The following is a 14,560-nucleotide window of genomic DNA, read 5'->3' as shown; positions in this document are numbered from 1 at the left end:
AGCCACCAGGGAAACCTGTTACTTTAGAATACTTTTTAATAAATTAAAAACAGTGACTATGTAATCTATGATTTTTGAAGACTATTGTTTTTCTTCCAAAATTATAGGAGGAAGATGATAAGTTTTCCCCATCACTAGTTTCTTTTTTAAATTATTTTGTTTTTTTTTTTTTTCTAACAGGGGAAATTTGAGTGCATTTGTAACTCCACCATCCACCACTCAAAGAAACACTAATGAATTATTTTCTTCCAGTTTTTTTATCTTTGTACACACCCATGCACAGTGACATATACACTAAAGTAATAAAATTATGTAATTTTGTAATGGACTTCTTAGATAGATTTTGTTTTCCTCTTAATTATAAATTTTTGAATGATCAATATTGGTAAATATTTATTTCGTAGTAAATAAATGCTAAAACCACTGTTCTTTGAATTCAGCAACCAAATAAACTTTTCACTTTGATAAACTTAATTCCTTAGCAGCAGTCAGGTTGTAAAGTCATTGAAGGCATTGATTTTTCCCAAAACCTCATGCCACTTTCTGGAGATCACAGTTCAACTGAATCGAGAACTACCACATGGTTTCATGGTTTTTACCTAAACCTCCATTACATTCATAGTCAGATGAGTAAGTCAGGCGTAGTCTTACATAAAGAAGACAAACAGGATCATGGATTTATTCAATTCCACTTTATTCACTCTTACTCTGTCATCAGTTATCCTCTGTGCCCAGCATGAGGTATTTTTAAACATTAGAGAAACTATCTATGGCCCACATGGAGATCAAACTCTGATCTTGCTTTCATATGGATCCATTAAGCTAGCCAGTTGTAAATGATCAAAGTCAATTCCTAGATGTTCAACAGTGAAGTGATTTCATACCTTGAAAGCAACCATTTTCTTACAAATAGAATTTTTTGCAAGAACTTTCTAAGTAAGCCAACAAATACATTCTACTAATTCCATCCCTTACATATATGCCTATGTGTGTATCAATGCATGTATATGTACATATACATGCATACTCATATGTATACATGCTTCCTATGTCTTCTTTGTGCTTCTTTTTTCTTATTCACATTAAAATTTAAAATATATAACTTCATTATAGAAAGAGCATATTTTCATTTAAAGTCACCTTCATTAAGTAGATCACAAAATAGATTTCTGACTGTTTTCTTTTTAGAGATGCGAGTTACAAGATATTATTAAATTCCTCAGTCATTCCAAAGAAATTTTTAAATAATTTGTATAACTTTGCTCTTTTGTGGATTAGGGGCAAAAAATTGAATTCAACAAAAATTTATTGGACCCCTAAAAGCAAGGCAGTTGGGCCTTTAATATAAAAAAAATAATTTTGATTTATGGTTATTTTTATTGCTTCTGATTTTTAAAACTGTTTGGGCCTGTACATTTCCACTTAGATCAGACAGCTTTCCTTTTAGGAGATGAATCATTTTCATACACATGGTGACCAAAAGATTGCCATACGTCTATTCTAGGGAAGATTAAAAAAACCCAATTCAGAGAAGGGCTGGCCTCCTAACACACTGTACCTCATATGCAGGAATCCGAGATGATATTAATATGAAGTGTGGCTGGAGAGCATTTGAAGAACTGTCATTTTTATAAACTCCACGCCAGTTTTTCTTTGATAATAAAGGGTAGGAATGGCATCCAGAAATGTTGCTTCTATGAGGAAAAGAGGGGGGGAAAGTGAAGTTTTTATTTTCTCTAGTTTGATAAGTGAGCACCATTGTGTCGTGTGGGCATCAGTTCTTTGTACAAGGCAAGCAGATTCAGGACCTCGGTCTCTCCCTGTGGTTTTCACGGATGTCAGCAAAGGGGACTCCTGGGTGGGTGGGGCCAAAGCTGCCCACCAGGTGTCTCCTTGTCTTCATGGGATGCTAGAATGTGTTCTTGGGACTTACTTTTGTAGGGCACTTAAAACCAATGTACTGACATACTAAAGGGTTCAAAATAACATTCAAAAAGGAAGCAGCCAAGATATTTTAAATTTCCCTAATCACCTGGGCCTCATGGTTTTTTCAAATAATGTCCATTATTTCTACAGTTGCCTCATCCCCACCACCATTCAGATGGATATACTTACTCCATTTAAAAAAAAAAATTCTAGTATGGCAAAAACCACTACAATATTGTAAAGTAATTAGCCTCCAACTAATAAAAATAAATGGAAAAAAAATTCTGGAAAAATGTTATTTTTGCTCAATAACTTTATAGAGAAAAACTGCTACATCTACAACATCGCTTCTTTGCAGTTAAGAATATTTGAAATGTAAATTTTGAATGTTACATATTTACTTCAGAAAGCATGTTCAAGACCACTGTTTTTGAATATTAAGGAACTATTTCTATTGCTATTTTATAGGATAAGAGTGATTTAATTATACAAGACCAAAAAAAAAATTATACAAGACCACTGCATGTTAGCTAAATTATTCTAGAATGAGTTCTTGGTATCATGGGAAGGTGCTGAACCTTCAACAGATGAAGGTTTGCTTACCGCTTGGGCAAAGATTCTAAAGATGACAAAACAAGCTGTTTCTCCAAAGTTTCATGTAATCTCACTCGATCCCTCACAGTCTGGGAGAGACGCGGTTGGCATTTGGATTTGAACAATCTAGAGCAGTGTGTTCCACTCACCCAAGGGGGTCGAACTTTGAACAACTCCTCTGAAAAACAAACAGCAGCAGGCTTGGCTGTTTACTTCAAGCTTCTCCCAGCCAAGTCTACACAGATAAAGCCATCAAAATTAAGCTGCACCAGGGCAGTATTCCAGATGGCAGTAATTACAGCCATTTTACAGACTCTTTGGTTCTCTTATCCTCTCCGCTCTGTAGCTGCAAGTTACCAGTCACTTCAGGTCAAGAAACAAAGCTCAGAGAATAAGCAACTCTTTTCTCATAGAAACCAAGTTCATCAATTTGTAGGCGTCACATCATTTTTGCCTTCTTGGCTTCAAGTAAATTTCCCATTTGTTACAGTCTCACAGAGGGTGAGTCAGTGAAAAAGCAAGATGGGAGAACTCAGATCAGGTTTGCTAATTACACACTGCAGATCAGAGGGCTTAGCTGAGAGCATGTCTCATCCCCGCTCCCTTTTCACCTAAAAAAAAAAAATGTCATTCTTCTTGCTTCCGTTTCCATTTTCCCTATGTTGTCACCAATACTAATTCTTCTGAATTGTCCTGAATGTATTTGCTTTTGCCTGTGTTTGTGCTGCTCTCTCCTTACCTTTAGTCTCACGGAGGCACTGGCATTTAACCTTACATATTTCATTGGAAATCTTTTTGTTTTTCTTAGGTAATAGTAAAGAACAAAGAGCTTTCCCTGACATACTTTAAAGAATGCCACCTATAGGCTATTTCAAGAAGACAGTGCTATCCTCTTCTGTGGGAATTTGTATGTAAATCCATTGGTTTCTACATTACTCAGCTAAGACATAAAGTTGTAAAATACCACTCACGCTTATGTAGTGCAATTTTCTCCCAAACTATTTTCCTTAGGCACTTTTCTCTTTGCCTCTCCTGTAGCTCTTCATCTTCTGTTTTGGGTTCATTCAGAGTCCCATAAACAGCAGCGGCTTCCCTAGGGGTTAGCCAATCTAAGTTGGACACACAAGCAATGTAATGGTGTTTCCAAGCACCGTACTCATTATCTGTTGGTGTATAGGGCAGAAACCATCCAAACTTAATGCATTTGGGCCTCCATAAGCAATCCTTCAGAAAAAGAAATAAGAAAGATGAGTTGCAAGGACCATTTCCTAGTAATCTTTTTAGGCACATAGATAATTTTTTCTTATTACATTGAGATTTTTAGTGCAGTTGACTTGCCATCTAAACTTGATTCTGAGAAATAAGATGCATACCTTACTCCATAGGAAAAATATTATTTGATGAACATGTATGTTTTATATGAATATATGTATTAGTCTTCTTTGTATACTTATTCAATGCTCCCATAGCGTATGCACCAGATTCTGAGAATTCTGCTTCTAACCTTTGCACTGGGAACAACTTTGACCCATATAATACTGCCAATATGCAACCAGTTTTGAGATATGAAAACAGCAAATTTCATGTGGTTTCATCTAATCAAAATCTACACAAAATACTGTAAAACAATTACTTAAGGTACCAATTCAATGAGGACTTATATAACCAAGGCCTTAGAGGAGGGAGACCCAGAAAAGTAATATCCTGATTCGGTCTCATTTTTCACTTCCAGACACCTGACAGTTCCAAAGCAAAACTAAGGCTGAGGAGCAGAGCAGGACGTTTTGACTGAAAGACTTAGAAGGTGTTAAGAACTGTAAGGATTCTTGCAGGGAAGAGAGGAAACATTCAGAGCCCACAAAGGGGAATAGCCTTGGTAATCATCCTGGCTTTTAACTGAGATCCTTTTCAGTAAGGATGACAAAGAATTCGGTTGAAACTAGCTTTGAAATATCTCATTCTCTGATTGGATTTAAATAAGCTTTTCCTAGCCTAACCAAATGCCAGAAGCAAGTTCTCTCTGGAGGAAGATAACATCATCTGGAGACTCAAATTATTGCATCAATTTTTTTATATGAAATATTTGGTACTCAACCAAAAATATCAGGCACACAAAGAAAGACAAGAATTGTTTGTTTCTTCTTTTGTTTTTTAGTAAATAGAGACCCTCAGGAGATCCAAAAGTTGTAATTATCAGGCACGAACTTAAAAAAAATCTTGTAGTTAATACACTTAAGAAATTAAATGGCTGGGTGGAAAATTTTGGGAAAGTAATCAGACCAACACTCTAAAACTGAAAAATATAATAACAAATTTAGAACTCAAGGGACAAGTTTAAGAGCAAATTAGAATCCAGCTAAAGAGATAATTAGTATACTGAAAGCTAGGCCAGAAGAAAAATCCAGACTGAAACACTGAAAGCCAGAACAATGGAAAAGACACATAAAAGAATATGAACCTTATGGGACATGGTGGATCAATGTAATAAATCGAAACCCAGAGGAAAAAACAAAAAGTGGAGCAAAAACGATATATGAAGAGACAGAATCTGAGAGCTTTGCAAAGTTTATAAAAGACATAAAACCCCCAATTTATAAATCAGTGCAAAATACAAAACAGGATAAATACACACACACACACACACACACACACACACACCTCTAGGCATGTTGCTCAGTCACTAAGTCGTGTCTGACTCTTTGCGACCCCATGGACTGTGGCCCACCAGGCTCCTATATCCATAGGATTGCCCAGGCAAGAATACTGGAGTGGGTTGTCCTTTCCTCCCCCAGGGGATCTTACTTGCAGAAAACCAAAGGCAGAGAAAAAGATCCTAAAAGAAGCTAGAGCAAACAGAAACATTACCTTTCAAGGACCAACAATAAAACTCCCTACTTTTCAAGAAATTATGAAAGCCAGAGAACAATGGAACATTTTCAAAGTTCTAATAAAAAATTAATTGCCAACCTAGAGTTAAAATTCCCAGTGAAAATATCCTTCAAATTTGAAGGTGAAGTAAAGACATTTTCAGACAAAAACTAAGAGAATCTGTCAGTAGTAAGCTGTACTAAAAGAAATATTAAAGAGAATTCAGAAAAAATTGAACCCCGTAGGGAAATCAGAGATGCAGAAAGGTATGAAGTATAACAGAAAAAGTTTACTTGTAAATAAATATTGACTATGTATTAAACAATTGTAACAAATATTCATGAGGTATACATATATTTTAAATACAAAAGAGATATTATAAATTATTTTTATATTTGTTAGCATATATTTACATATATATTTTAATGTATGTTTTTGTATTTTATATGTGTGTATGTGTAAAATTAAGATGTTTGAGAACAAAAGCATAGAAACTGAACAGGGAAGCAAATGGAGTTAAAGAGTTCTATGCTCCTTGCATTATCTCAGAGGTAGTAAATAACCCTAGGATAAGTGCTGTAATTTCTATGGTAGCCATGAAAGAACTGCTAAAGAATTTAAAAATTAATCTAAGAAATATTTAAGTTAATCCTAAAAGAAAACAGAAAAACAAAATATAAAATAGTAAATAAAAATAGTAAAATGGCGGACTTAAGCGCATATGTATCAGTATTTACATAAACGTGAACAGACTAAATGATTCCAGGTAAAAGTCAAAGATTGTCAAGTGGTAAAAGAAAACCACTACCATAATTTGTTTATAAGGATGTTTCTTAAATGTAAGGACAGAGAAAGGTTGAAAGTAAAAAAAGAGGAAACACTATACCATGGGAACACTAAACCTGGATTCACAAATGCTATAAATCCAGGGCTCACAGTTGGCTCTTCATGTGGCCCCTCCATGGAGAGCCAGGTATTCTGTGAGATCAGAATCTCAACATAAGTCCATCCTGGAAAGTTTGTATAAGTTAAAGGAGTAAATTATTGATTTGTATTTAAAGTATGCCGACTATTACATTATATTAAGTCTTTTAAAAGTAAAGAGATAAACATCCCAGAGGCAGAATTAGTGGCAGCAGATGTAGAAGATCTAGTTTTATATTCTTCAACAGAGGGAGCAGTTAAAGTTGTGGTTGTAGAGCAATTTTTAAGGTGGGTTATCATGACTAAAACAATATCATTTAAAACCAAATCTTAAATAAATTTTCACAAAATATTGGACTTCTTAACCAAGATAAATTATTTTCTAAATAACTAAATCGAGTATTTAAAGATGATCAGAATTATATGAATTATTAGAATAGTGTATATCCCCTGACTTATAAAATAAATTACTTTATTTAATTCCCCCATTAAATATAATTCCCCATTTAAAAAATTTGCTATTTTCTTCTCTTTAGGATAAATTAATTATGGTTCAGACACCCTCAATTATTATTTTCAGGGAAAGGAGCTACCCTCATTGCCTCATTACAGATGACAGTTGCATCTGAGCCCTATTCCTAGGAAGTGACAAATGGTAAACCTGTTCAGTTAAAAATTTCCAGGGCCAGCTGACTTGTGCAGCAGCACACAAATCTTTTGGATTCAGAAAGGAAAAGATATATAAAGAAATGAAGCGTGGTAACACCGTAGAGAAATCCACTTTGGCCACTTGCATCCTTTCTGAAAACCAGTCTTGGATAACCCTAAAAAGAAAAATACAGAAATTTAGTTCAGAACACTAATATTTAAAATTGATTAAAAATCCAGTATAAATATTGGTCACTGTTCTTTCTCTAATGTTCTACCTTTAAAAAAATTAAGTCCTAAATAACATATGGCTAGATTTTTAAGAATACTGTATCCACATTCAATGATCCGTTCTAAAGAGGAAGATGAGTTATCAATACAAAATTATATATTATCAATATCAATCAATATCTAAAATTCACAGGGGAAAAAAATTCTGAAGTAAACATGGTTGTATACAATGTAAATCTGGGGTTTTTCTTTACCCAAATTCAATAAATCAACAAGTCCTGTCAGCTCTACAAATAGACGTCCCCCAAAATACATGCCCCAACACAGCCACTTCTCCCAACCCCCACTGCCACCACCACCTCTCTCCTGGGCGCGTGCAGTCACCTCCTGATTGCCTCACTGCTTCCATCCAGTCTTCCTGGAGCCCATTTTCCACACAGTAGCCCAAGTGGTTTTTAAAAATATAAATTAGATAATATCACTCATGCAAGTAAAAGTCTGAGGTGATTTCCCAATGCAGTTAGAATAAGAACCTATAGCTCCATCACACTTCACTGTGAAATAGTACATGTCTTCCTCTTGACAAAGCAAGATTGTCTACACTCACTACTATAACATGGGATAGAGATACTAGCCAGTTCAATAAGGGAAGAAAATAATAAAAGGTATATGTATTGAAAAGAGAGCAGTAAACTGTTTCAATTCATGCACCATGTATGTAGAATCTATAAAACTAAATTGTTTAACTTATTAGTAAAAAATTGTTGATAATTTTATATTTTTTAGATGTTCATAGAATCTATAGCAACATCCAATTTTATATTCCTGATATTACTAATTCACATTTTCTCTCTCTGTTTTCCTTGATTACTCTTCCTAGGAGTTCATCAATTTTGTTACTATTTATAACAAACCAGTTTTTGTTTTCATAGTTTATCTCTATTGTTTGTTCAGTTTCTATTATATTGATTTCCATTCTTCATCAATTCTCTCTTTCTACTTACTTTGGGTATAGTCTGCTATATCCTGCCACCCCCCCTCCCCACCGCCCACCTTTTCTTAAGGTGGAAATTTAAATTGTTAATTTTAAATTGTTTTTTTCTTTAACAAAAATATTTACATTATATTATCCCTCTAAGTTGTACTGCAGTCCACTTTAGCCATGTCGTATTTTCATTGTCATTCAACTTGAAATATTTTCTAATTTCTCTTGTGATTTTTATTTGATCATAGGTTATTTATAAATGATGTTAATCTCTAAATATTTGGGGATTTTCTAGATATCTTATTTTTATCAATCCCCAAATTTATTGAATTGTTGTTTAAGAATATATTTAATAAGATTTCAAGAATTTGAAATGTTTGAATCTTAGTTTGTGGACCAGGAAATAATGCATCTTGATAAATGTTACTTTTCTCATAAAAATAACATATATTTGGAAATTGTTGTGTCTAGTTTTCTATAAATGTTAGTTCTAGGAGAATGAGAAGATTGCTCAGGTCTTCTATATTCAAACTGATTTCCTTTTCTTTGGTTCTATTCTGTCAGTTTTTGTTTCATGTAATTTCAAACTCCATTATTTGGTACATAAACATTTATAATTGTTGTGACTTCTTGATGAATTGTTACTTTTCTCACTATAAAATGCCCATCTTTATCTCTCTGGTAACATTCCTTGTCTTGAAGTCCATTTTGTCTGATATTAATGTTGCCATCCTACTTTTATATGCTTACTATTTGCATAGTGTATAATATATTTTCCTATTCTTATACTTGGAGAAGGAAATGGCAACCCACTCCAGTGTTCTTGCCTAGAGAATCCTGTGGATGGAGAAGCCTGGTGAGCTGCTGTCTATAGGGTCGCAAAGAGTCGGACATGACTGAAGCAACTTAGCATGCATGCACGCATTGGAGAAGGAAATGGCAGCCCACTCCAGTGTTCTTGCCTGGAGAATCCCAGGGGTGGAGGAGCCTGGTGGGCTGCCATCTATGGGGTCACGCAGAGTTGGACACGACTGAAGTGACTTAGTAGCAGCAGCAGCATTCTTATACTTTACCAATAAGTGCCTTTATATTTAAAATGTAGGGAATTCTCTGGTGGTCCAGTGGTTAGGGCTCCATGCTTCCCTACAAGGGACCTGAGTTTGATCCCTGGTTGGGGAACTAAGATCCCACATGCCGCATGGCAAAAAAAAAAAAAAAAAAAGTCATATTTAAAAGTGTCCATTGTAGTCAATATACAGTGAGATTATTTTTTTGCTCACTTGACCAACATTGTCTTTATTTGATGGTTTAGTCTGCTTATATTTAATTTAATTATTGTTATATGCTCTGTTGCTAAGTCATGTCCAACTCTTGTGATTCCATGGAGTGTAGCCCACCAGGTTCCTCTGTCCGTTGGATTACCCAGGCAAGAATATTGTAGTGGGTTGTCATTTCCTTCTCTAGGGAATTATTGTTATTTTTGCTGTGTTGTTCAGTTGCTAAGTCACGTCTGACTCTTTGAAACCCCATGGACTGCAGCACACCAGGCTTCCTTGTCCTTCACTATCTCCTGGAGTTTGCTCAAATTCATGTCCATTGAGTCGGTGATGCTATCCAATCATCCTCTGCCACCCCCCTTCTCCTTTGTCTTTCAACCTTTCCCAACATCATGGTCTTTTCCAATGAGTCAGTTCTTCACATCAGGTGGCCAAAGTATTGGAGCTTCAGCTTCAACATCAGTCCGTCTATGAATGTCCTATGAACATTCAGAGATGATTTCCTTTAGGATTGATTGGTGACAGTTTAACCCAAATCTCAATTTTGTTATTTGTTGTTTGGTTGTCCCATCTGTTTTATGAAACTTTATTCCTCTTCTCTTGCCTTGATTTGAATTAATAATCATTTTTTGTATTCCATTTTAATACCTTTATTTGTTTTTTAGGGTATCTTGGCACTACTTTTTAAAGTTGTTTCTAGGAAGTATGATATGCATCTTTAACTTTTCATAGTCTACATAGAGCTAATATTTATGTAAAATTAAAGTCCAGTGCAATGATATAATTCTTACTATCCTTTGTGCATTTTTTTGTCATCTCTCTACTGCATCTACTTATGTTATAATCCCCACAATACATTGTTTTGCTTTAGTCATATATCTTTAAAATAACTTTAAAATTTTATATTTTCTCCCACATTTATCATTTCCTGTGCTCTTCATTCCTGCTTTTAAATCCAAGTTTCCATCTGGTATCAATTTCCTTAGCCTGAAGAACTTCCTTTAGCATTTCTTTATTGCAGGTCTTCTGACAACAAATTTTGTCAGTTTCCTTTTATTTGAAAATTTCTTTATCTTACATTAATATTTTTAATACTATTATGACTCCAGTAATTAAATAATTATCATCCTGTACCCAATCTGGTTTCTGCCATATCACTTTCTTCATCTTCCTCAATCATCCCCATATTATTTTAAAGCAAATCCAAGACATTATATAATTTCATCCATAAATATTTCAGTGTTTATCACTAAAAAAGAAAACTTAAGCATAAACTATATCACATGTTAATACACTCAACAAAAACTTCTTAATATGACATCCACAAAGAAAACTTCTAAAATACAGTATCCTACAAGAAAACTTCTTATATGCATGCTACCTAAGCACAGATAGATCTTGAAGGAATACAAAGTCCAAGGCCCTACTACAGCGATCATCTTAGAGGCCCTCTTAGGCCAAAAAACATTTCATGGTCCATGAAGGATGTACTGCTGGCCCTGCAGCTAACAATTACACACACAAAAAAGACACTTAATACCTCATGGTTCTCTTTATATATTAGCAATAAACATCTGCTACAGTTCCAAGCCTCTGGGTAGCAATCCAGGTATTAGTAAATTAAGCTTTTCCCTGAAACTCCCTGATTTCCTCCAAACTCTGCAGAATCACTGACATTTTGTGACCAATCTTAACAGCTAATTGAAAACTTTGGTATAAGAACCTACCAGAACTCATTTACCTAACGCCACTGGGACTTTAAGACTTTTTCTCACAAAGTGGCTACTGCTGCCCTATTACTGAGTCCTAATGGACACAGATTAACTCACTGAAAGAACAGTGATGACTCTGAGCAGATTTGATCCTTCTGTGGGTCTTCTCTGACCTAAATTTCCATAGACTGGGCCAAGCTTCAGAAAGTTTCAAGGCAAAATGAAAATGGTACCTCCAGTGAGGGACAAAAAAAGACCTTAGTTACCCTCACCAACAGATTGTTGAATATCCATTAGACCCAGAGACAGTTTTGACCTTGAAATAATAAACTTTTGGCTTAACTGTAGCCTCATTTCAAGTCCTGGGAGAAAGAAATGCTCTACCTTGCAATAGAACACCATTTCATACATATGGAAGAAATTAAGAAGTGAGAAAATCAGCTATCACAGTAATAAGTACTTCAGATTAGAATCAACAACATATGCTAAAGACTAGTGGGTAAAAGTTTGATGAGAAAAAAATACTTGCATAAATATTTTTAATTAGTTTAAAACTAATCACTCAAATACTTTTTAATTATTAATAAATATAAAATACTTTATAAGTGATAAAGTCAAGGTCATTAACAGTGGGACAACCTGATATACTATACCCCCAGTATGATGCACTGAGAAGAACACAGTGTCAAGTCTGTGTTACTCCTGCCAAGAATGTATGACCTCAAAGTAATCTTGAGGAAATATCAGTCAACCACAAATTGAAGGTCATTCAACAAAGTACCAGCTCTATGCTCTTCAAGTGTCAAGTAAGAAAAGACAAGGAAACACTGAGGAATTTTGCCACATTGAAGGGGGATGTAGAGACTTGAAACTAAATACAACAAATGACCTTGGTTGGATTTTGGACTGAGAAGGAAAGGATGATTGTAAAAGATATTGTTGAACAATCAGGAATATTGAATGGCATTGGTGCATTGGACACTAGTGTTGAATTGATGATTTCCTGACATTGGAGGATGTACTGTGATTTTTCAGCAGAGTGCACTTGATTTTTAAGAAACATACTGAAATGCTTAGGGTTAGTGGGGCATTAAGTCTACAACTCACTCTCAAATAATCAGAATAATAAAGAAAAATTGGTAAAATGTTAACAATCAAGGGATCCAGGTAAAAAGTTTAAAGAAACTATTTGCATTAGCTTTGCACCTTTTCTCTGTAAGTTAAACAATTATGTAAAAGTTGTTTTGTTTTTGTTTTTTAAGAAGCAATTATTTGCTTCAGTTCCAAGGTTTAATGATTGCCTATTATTTTTGTGTGTTCTACTCCCCTGACTTTATGTCACTGCTTTTTCTTGATCCCTGTCCATGCAGCTTTATCATAACTGGAGATAGAACAGAGTGGTTTAAAATGAACCTGTAGTCTGGAAAGGATGGGGATTGGGGGTAAGCAGGAGGGCAAAGGATGGAGTTCTGCATGTCCTGGCAGCACAGAGTATCCACAGACAGAGTGTCTCATAGGGATCTTCTCAGTAGTGACAGTGATTAACATTCAAACTGAACGAGACTTGTGACAACAACAAGGACAGTTAATCCCAGTGGATTCATGACCTTAACGCCTCACTGTCTGAGGTAGCCTTCACAATCATTCCACGGGCCCTTGAGAGACGATTTGCTCTCATTTGGAATTCTAAAATAGATCAATAAAATAAGTGCAAAACAGGAGTTTTCAGCCTCCTTTTCAAAGTCTGAGTATCTTCAGAGTCTTTGTTCCCATCCACTTTAGCATCTGCTGTTCCATCTCAGTAAAGTAAATGAGAATCAAGTCTGAGTTGCTTTTTAAAGTAAACCTTAATTACACATGTTTTATGTTTGTTCCTAGTCTGCATTGCTACAAGGAAACATTCAAGTATAATGAATCTTAAGCATGAAGGAAAGAAAATGCTTCAGTCACATTAAAAAAAAAACAATCAGTGCATGAGGAGCAGAGAAACAGGGTGGTTTGCAGTAATGACACTGTGGCTCATTGCATTTTAGTTAATGTCGCGAAGTAAGAAATCCGTGAAGAGAAATAACAACATGTGAGGAGACAATGAACAAAATGTGCTTTGCTCATTTGCTGTGACAGGGATCGCTTCATTTAAATAATGCATGGTAATGCCTCACAGTGTGCTGTTCAATGCACAACGTGTGCTTTGCAAAAATAACCAGGCTTAGTAATACGGAACTTGAATCTAATTCTCTGTTCTAGAATTTCTGATAAGAAGTAGAAAGAAGCTGCCACAATCATGATGGAGCGGCTGCGAGGGCAGGTTGGCGAGGTGGTCTGGAGAGGGCTGAGCAGACTTGGCAGGGCTCCTGGCCTTCTGGTGGTTTACGCAGTGTCTCCTTGTCTCATCTAGTGGCTTTACACACGCTTGGTGAGGTGGTAAGGGTCTGTGCTGGGTGGATTTTCACAAGGAGGCGAGTGTCACACAGAATAACCCCTGGGTCCGGGGTGGACAGAAAATGAGAACCGTGTGCTGAGGTCTCCAGGAAAAGAAAGAGCAACCCTAGGTGTGGGTACGGCAATAAGGAGGCTGACAGAAGATTTGTTTACGATTTTAAAATAATTTGTATATGCACATTCACAAATAGTTAAATGGATACATAAAAGCATAAAAAATAGAAGAAAGTCACATTTAAGTGGTGCAATTATGGGTGATTATTTTCCTCTTTTTGCTTATTCACATTTTCTAATGCATCTACAAAGGCCTGATTTTATAGAACTATTGAAGAGACAGAGAAGGCCCATGGCTTTCACACAAGTGGTCCTCTCCAGATGCAACACTCATTCTCCAAGTCTTGGCTTGTCTATCTCTAAACATCCTTCAGATTCCAGCTGAAGTGTCAAATCCCCAGGGAAGGCTTCCCTGAGCCCCTTCACTAGGTGAGATCCCAGTTACTTTTCCTTTGTCACTTAGCACAACTGTAGTTATTTCTTTGATATTGATTGGGTTGGCCAAACCTGCCTAGGGTTATCGAAAATAAAGGATAATGCATGTACTTGGACTTGATATCACTATGTGAATGCAGGATGACTTTCCTTGTGTGATTCTTATTATTATATGACTTGTGACCAATGAAGCAAAATGAGGTTCTGGGGCAGGAGCACGAAATTTTCTCTGGAAGCAGAATGGCAGATCAAAGTCACGTGGCTTGTAAAAAGCTAGTTTTGTGACATATAGGTGACCATATAAGGTGGGTTTGGGGGGTGATATTTCTGGGGTACTGCCAGAATCCTCTCACCTTCCCAATAGGCTGACCGTTTCTGTTCCCCAAACACTTCCCCTTGTGAGGCTACTGTTTGCTCACTGAGCCCTGCCTACTTAATTCCATCTCATATTCTTTGCCAAAACC

General features: G+C 35.7%; 1 protein-coding gene across 1 annotated transcript in view; it reads right to left on the bottom strand.

Moving 5' to 3' along the window:
• The window catches only part of ECT2L (epithelial cell transforming 2 like), a 66,830-nt gene that overhangs the window by 35,671 nt on the left and 16,599 nt on the right, over positions 1-14,560 (bottom strand). Inside the window, exons 4-7 of the mRNA XM_061130187.1 lie at positions 6,974-7,136; positions 3,492-3,744; positions 2,530-2,698; positions 1,559-1,694 (exon numbers count right to left, since the gene is read on the bottom strand). Of these exons, the coding sequence (XP_060986170.1) occupies positions 1,559-1,694; positions 2,530-2,698; positions 3,492-3,744; positions 6,974-7,136 (721 nt within the window). The remainder of the gene's footprint in view (positions 1-1,558; positions 1,695-2,529; positions 2,699-3,491; positions 3,745-6,973; positions 7,137-14,560) is intronic.

The sequence above is a fragment of the Dama dama genome, chromosome 26, assembly GCF_033118175.1.
Source record: "Dama dama isolate Ldn47 chromosome 26, ASM3311817v1, whole genome shotgun sequence".
Taxonomy (NCBI): domain Eukaryota; kingdom Metazoa; phylum Chordata; class Mammalia; order Artiodactyla; family Cervidae; genus Dama; species Dama dama.
The sequence above is the reverse complement of the archived record's forward strand: the minus strand, read 5'-3'. Positions and strand labels throughout refer to the sequence as shown.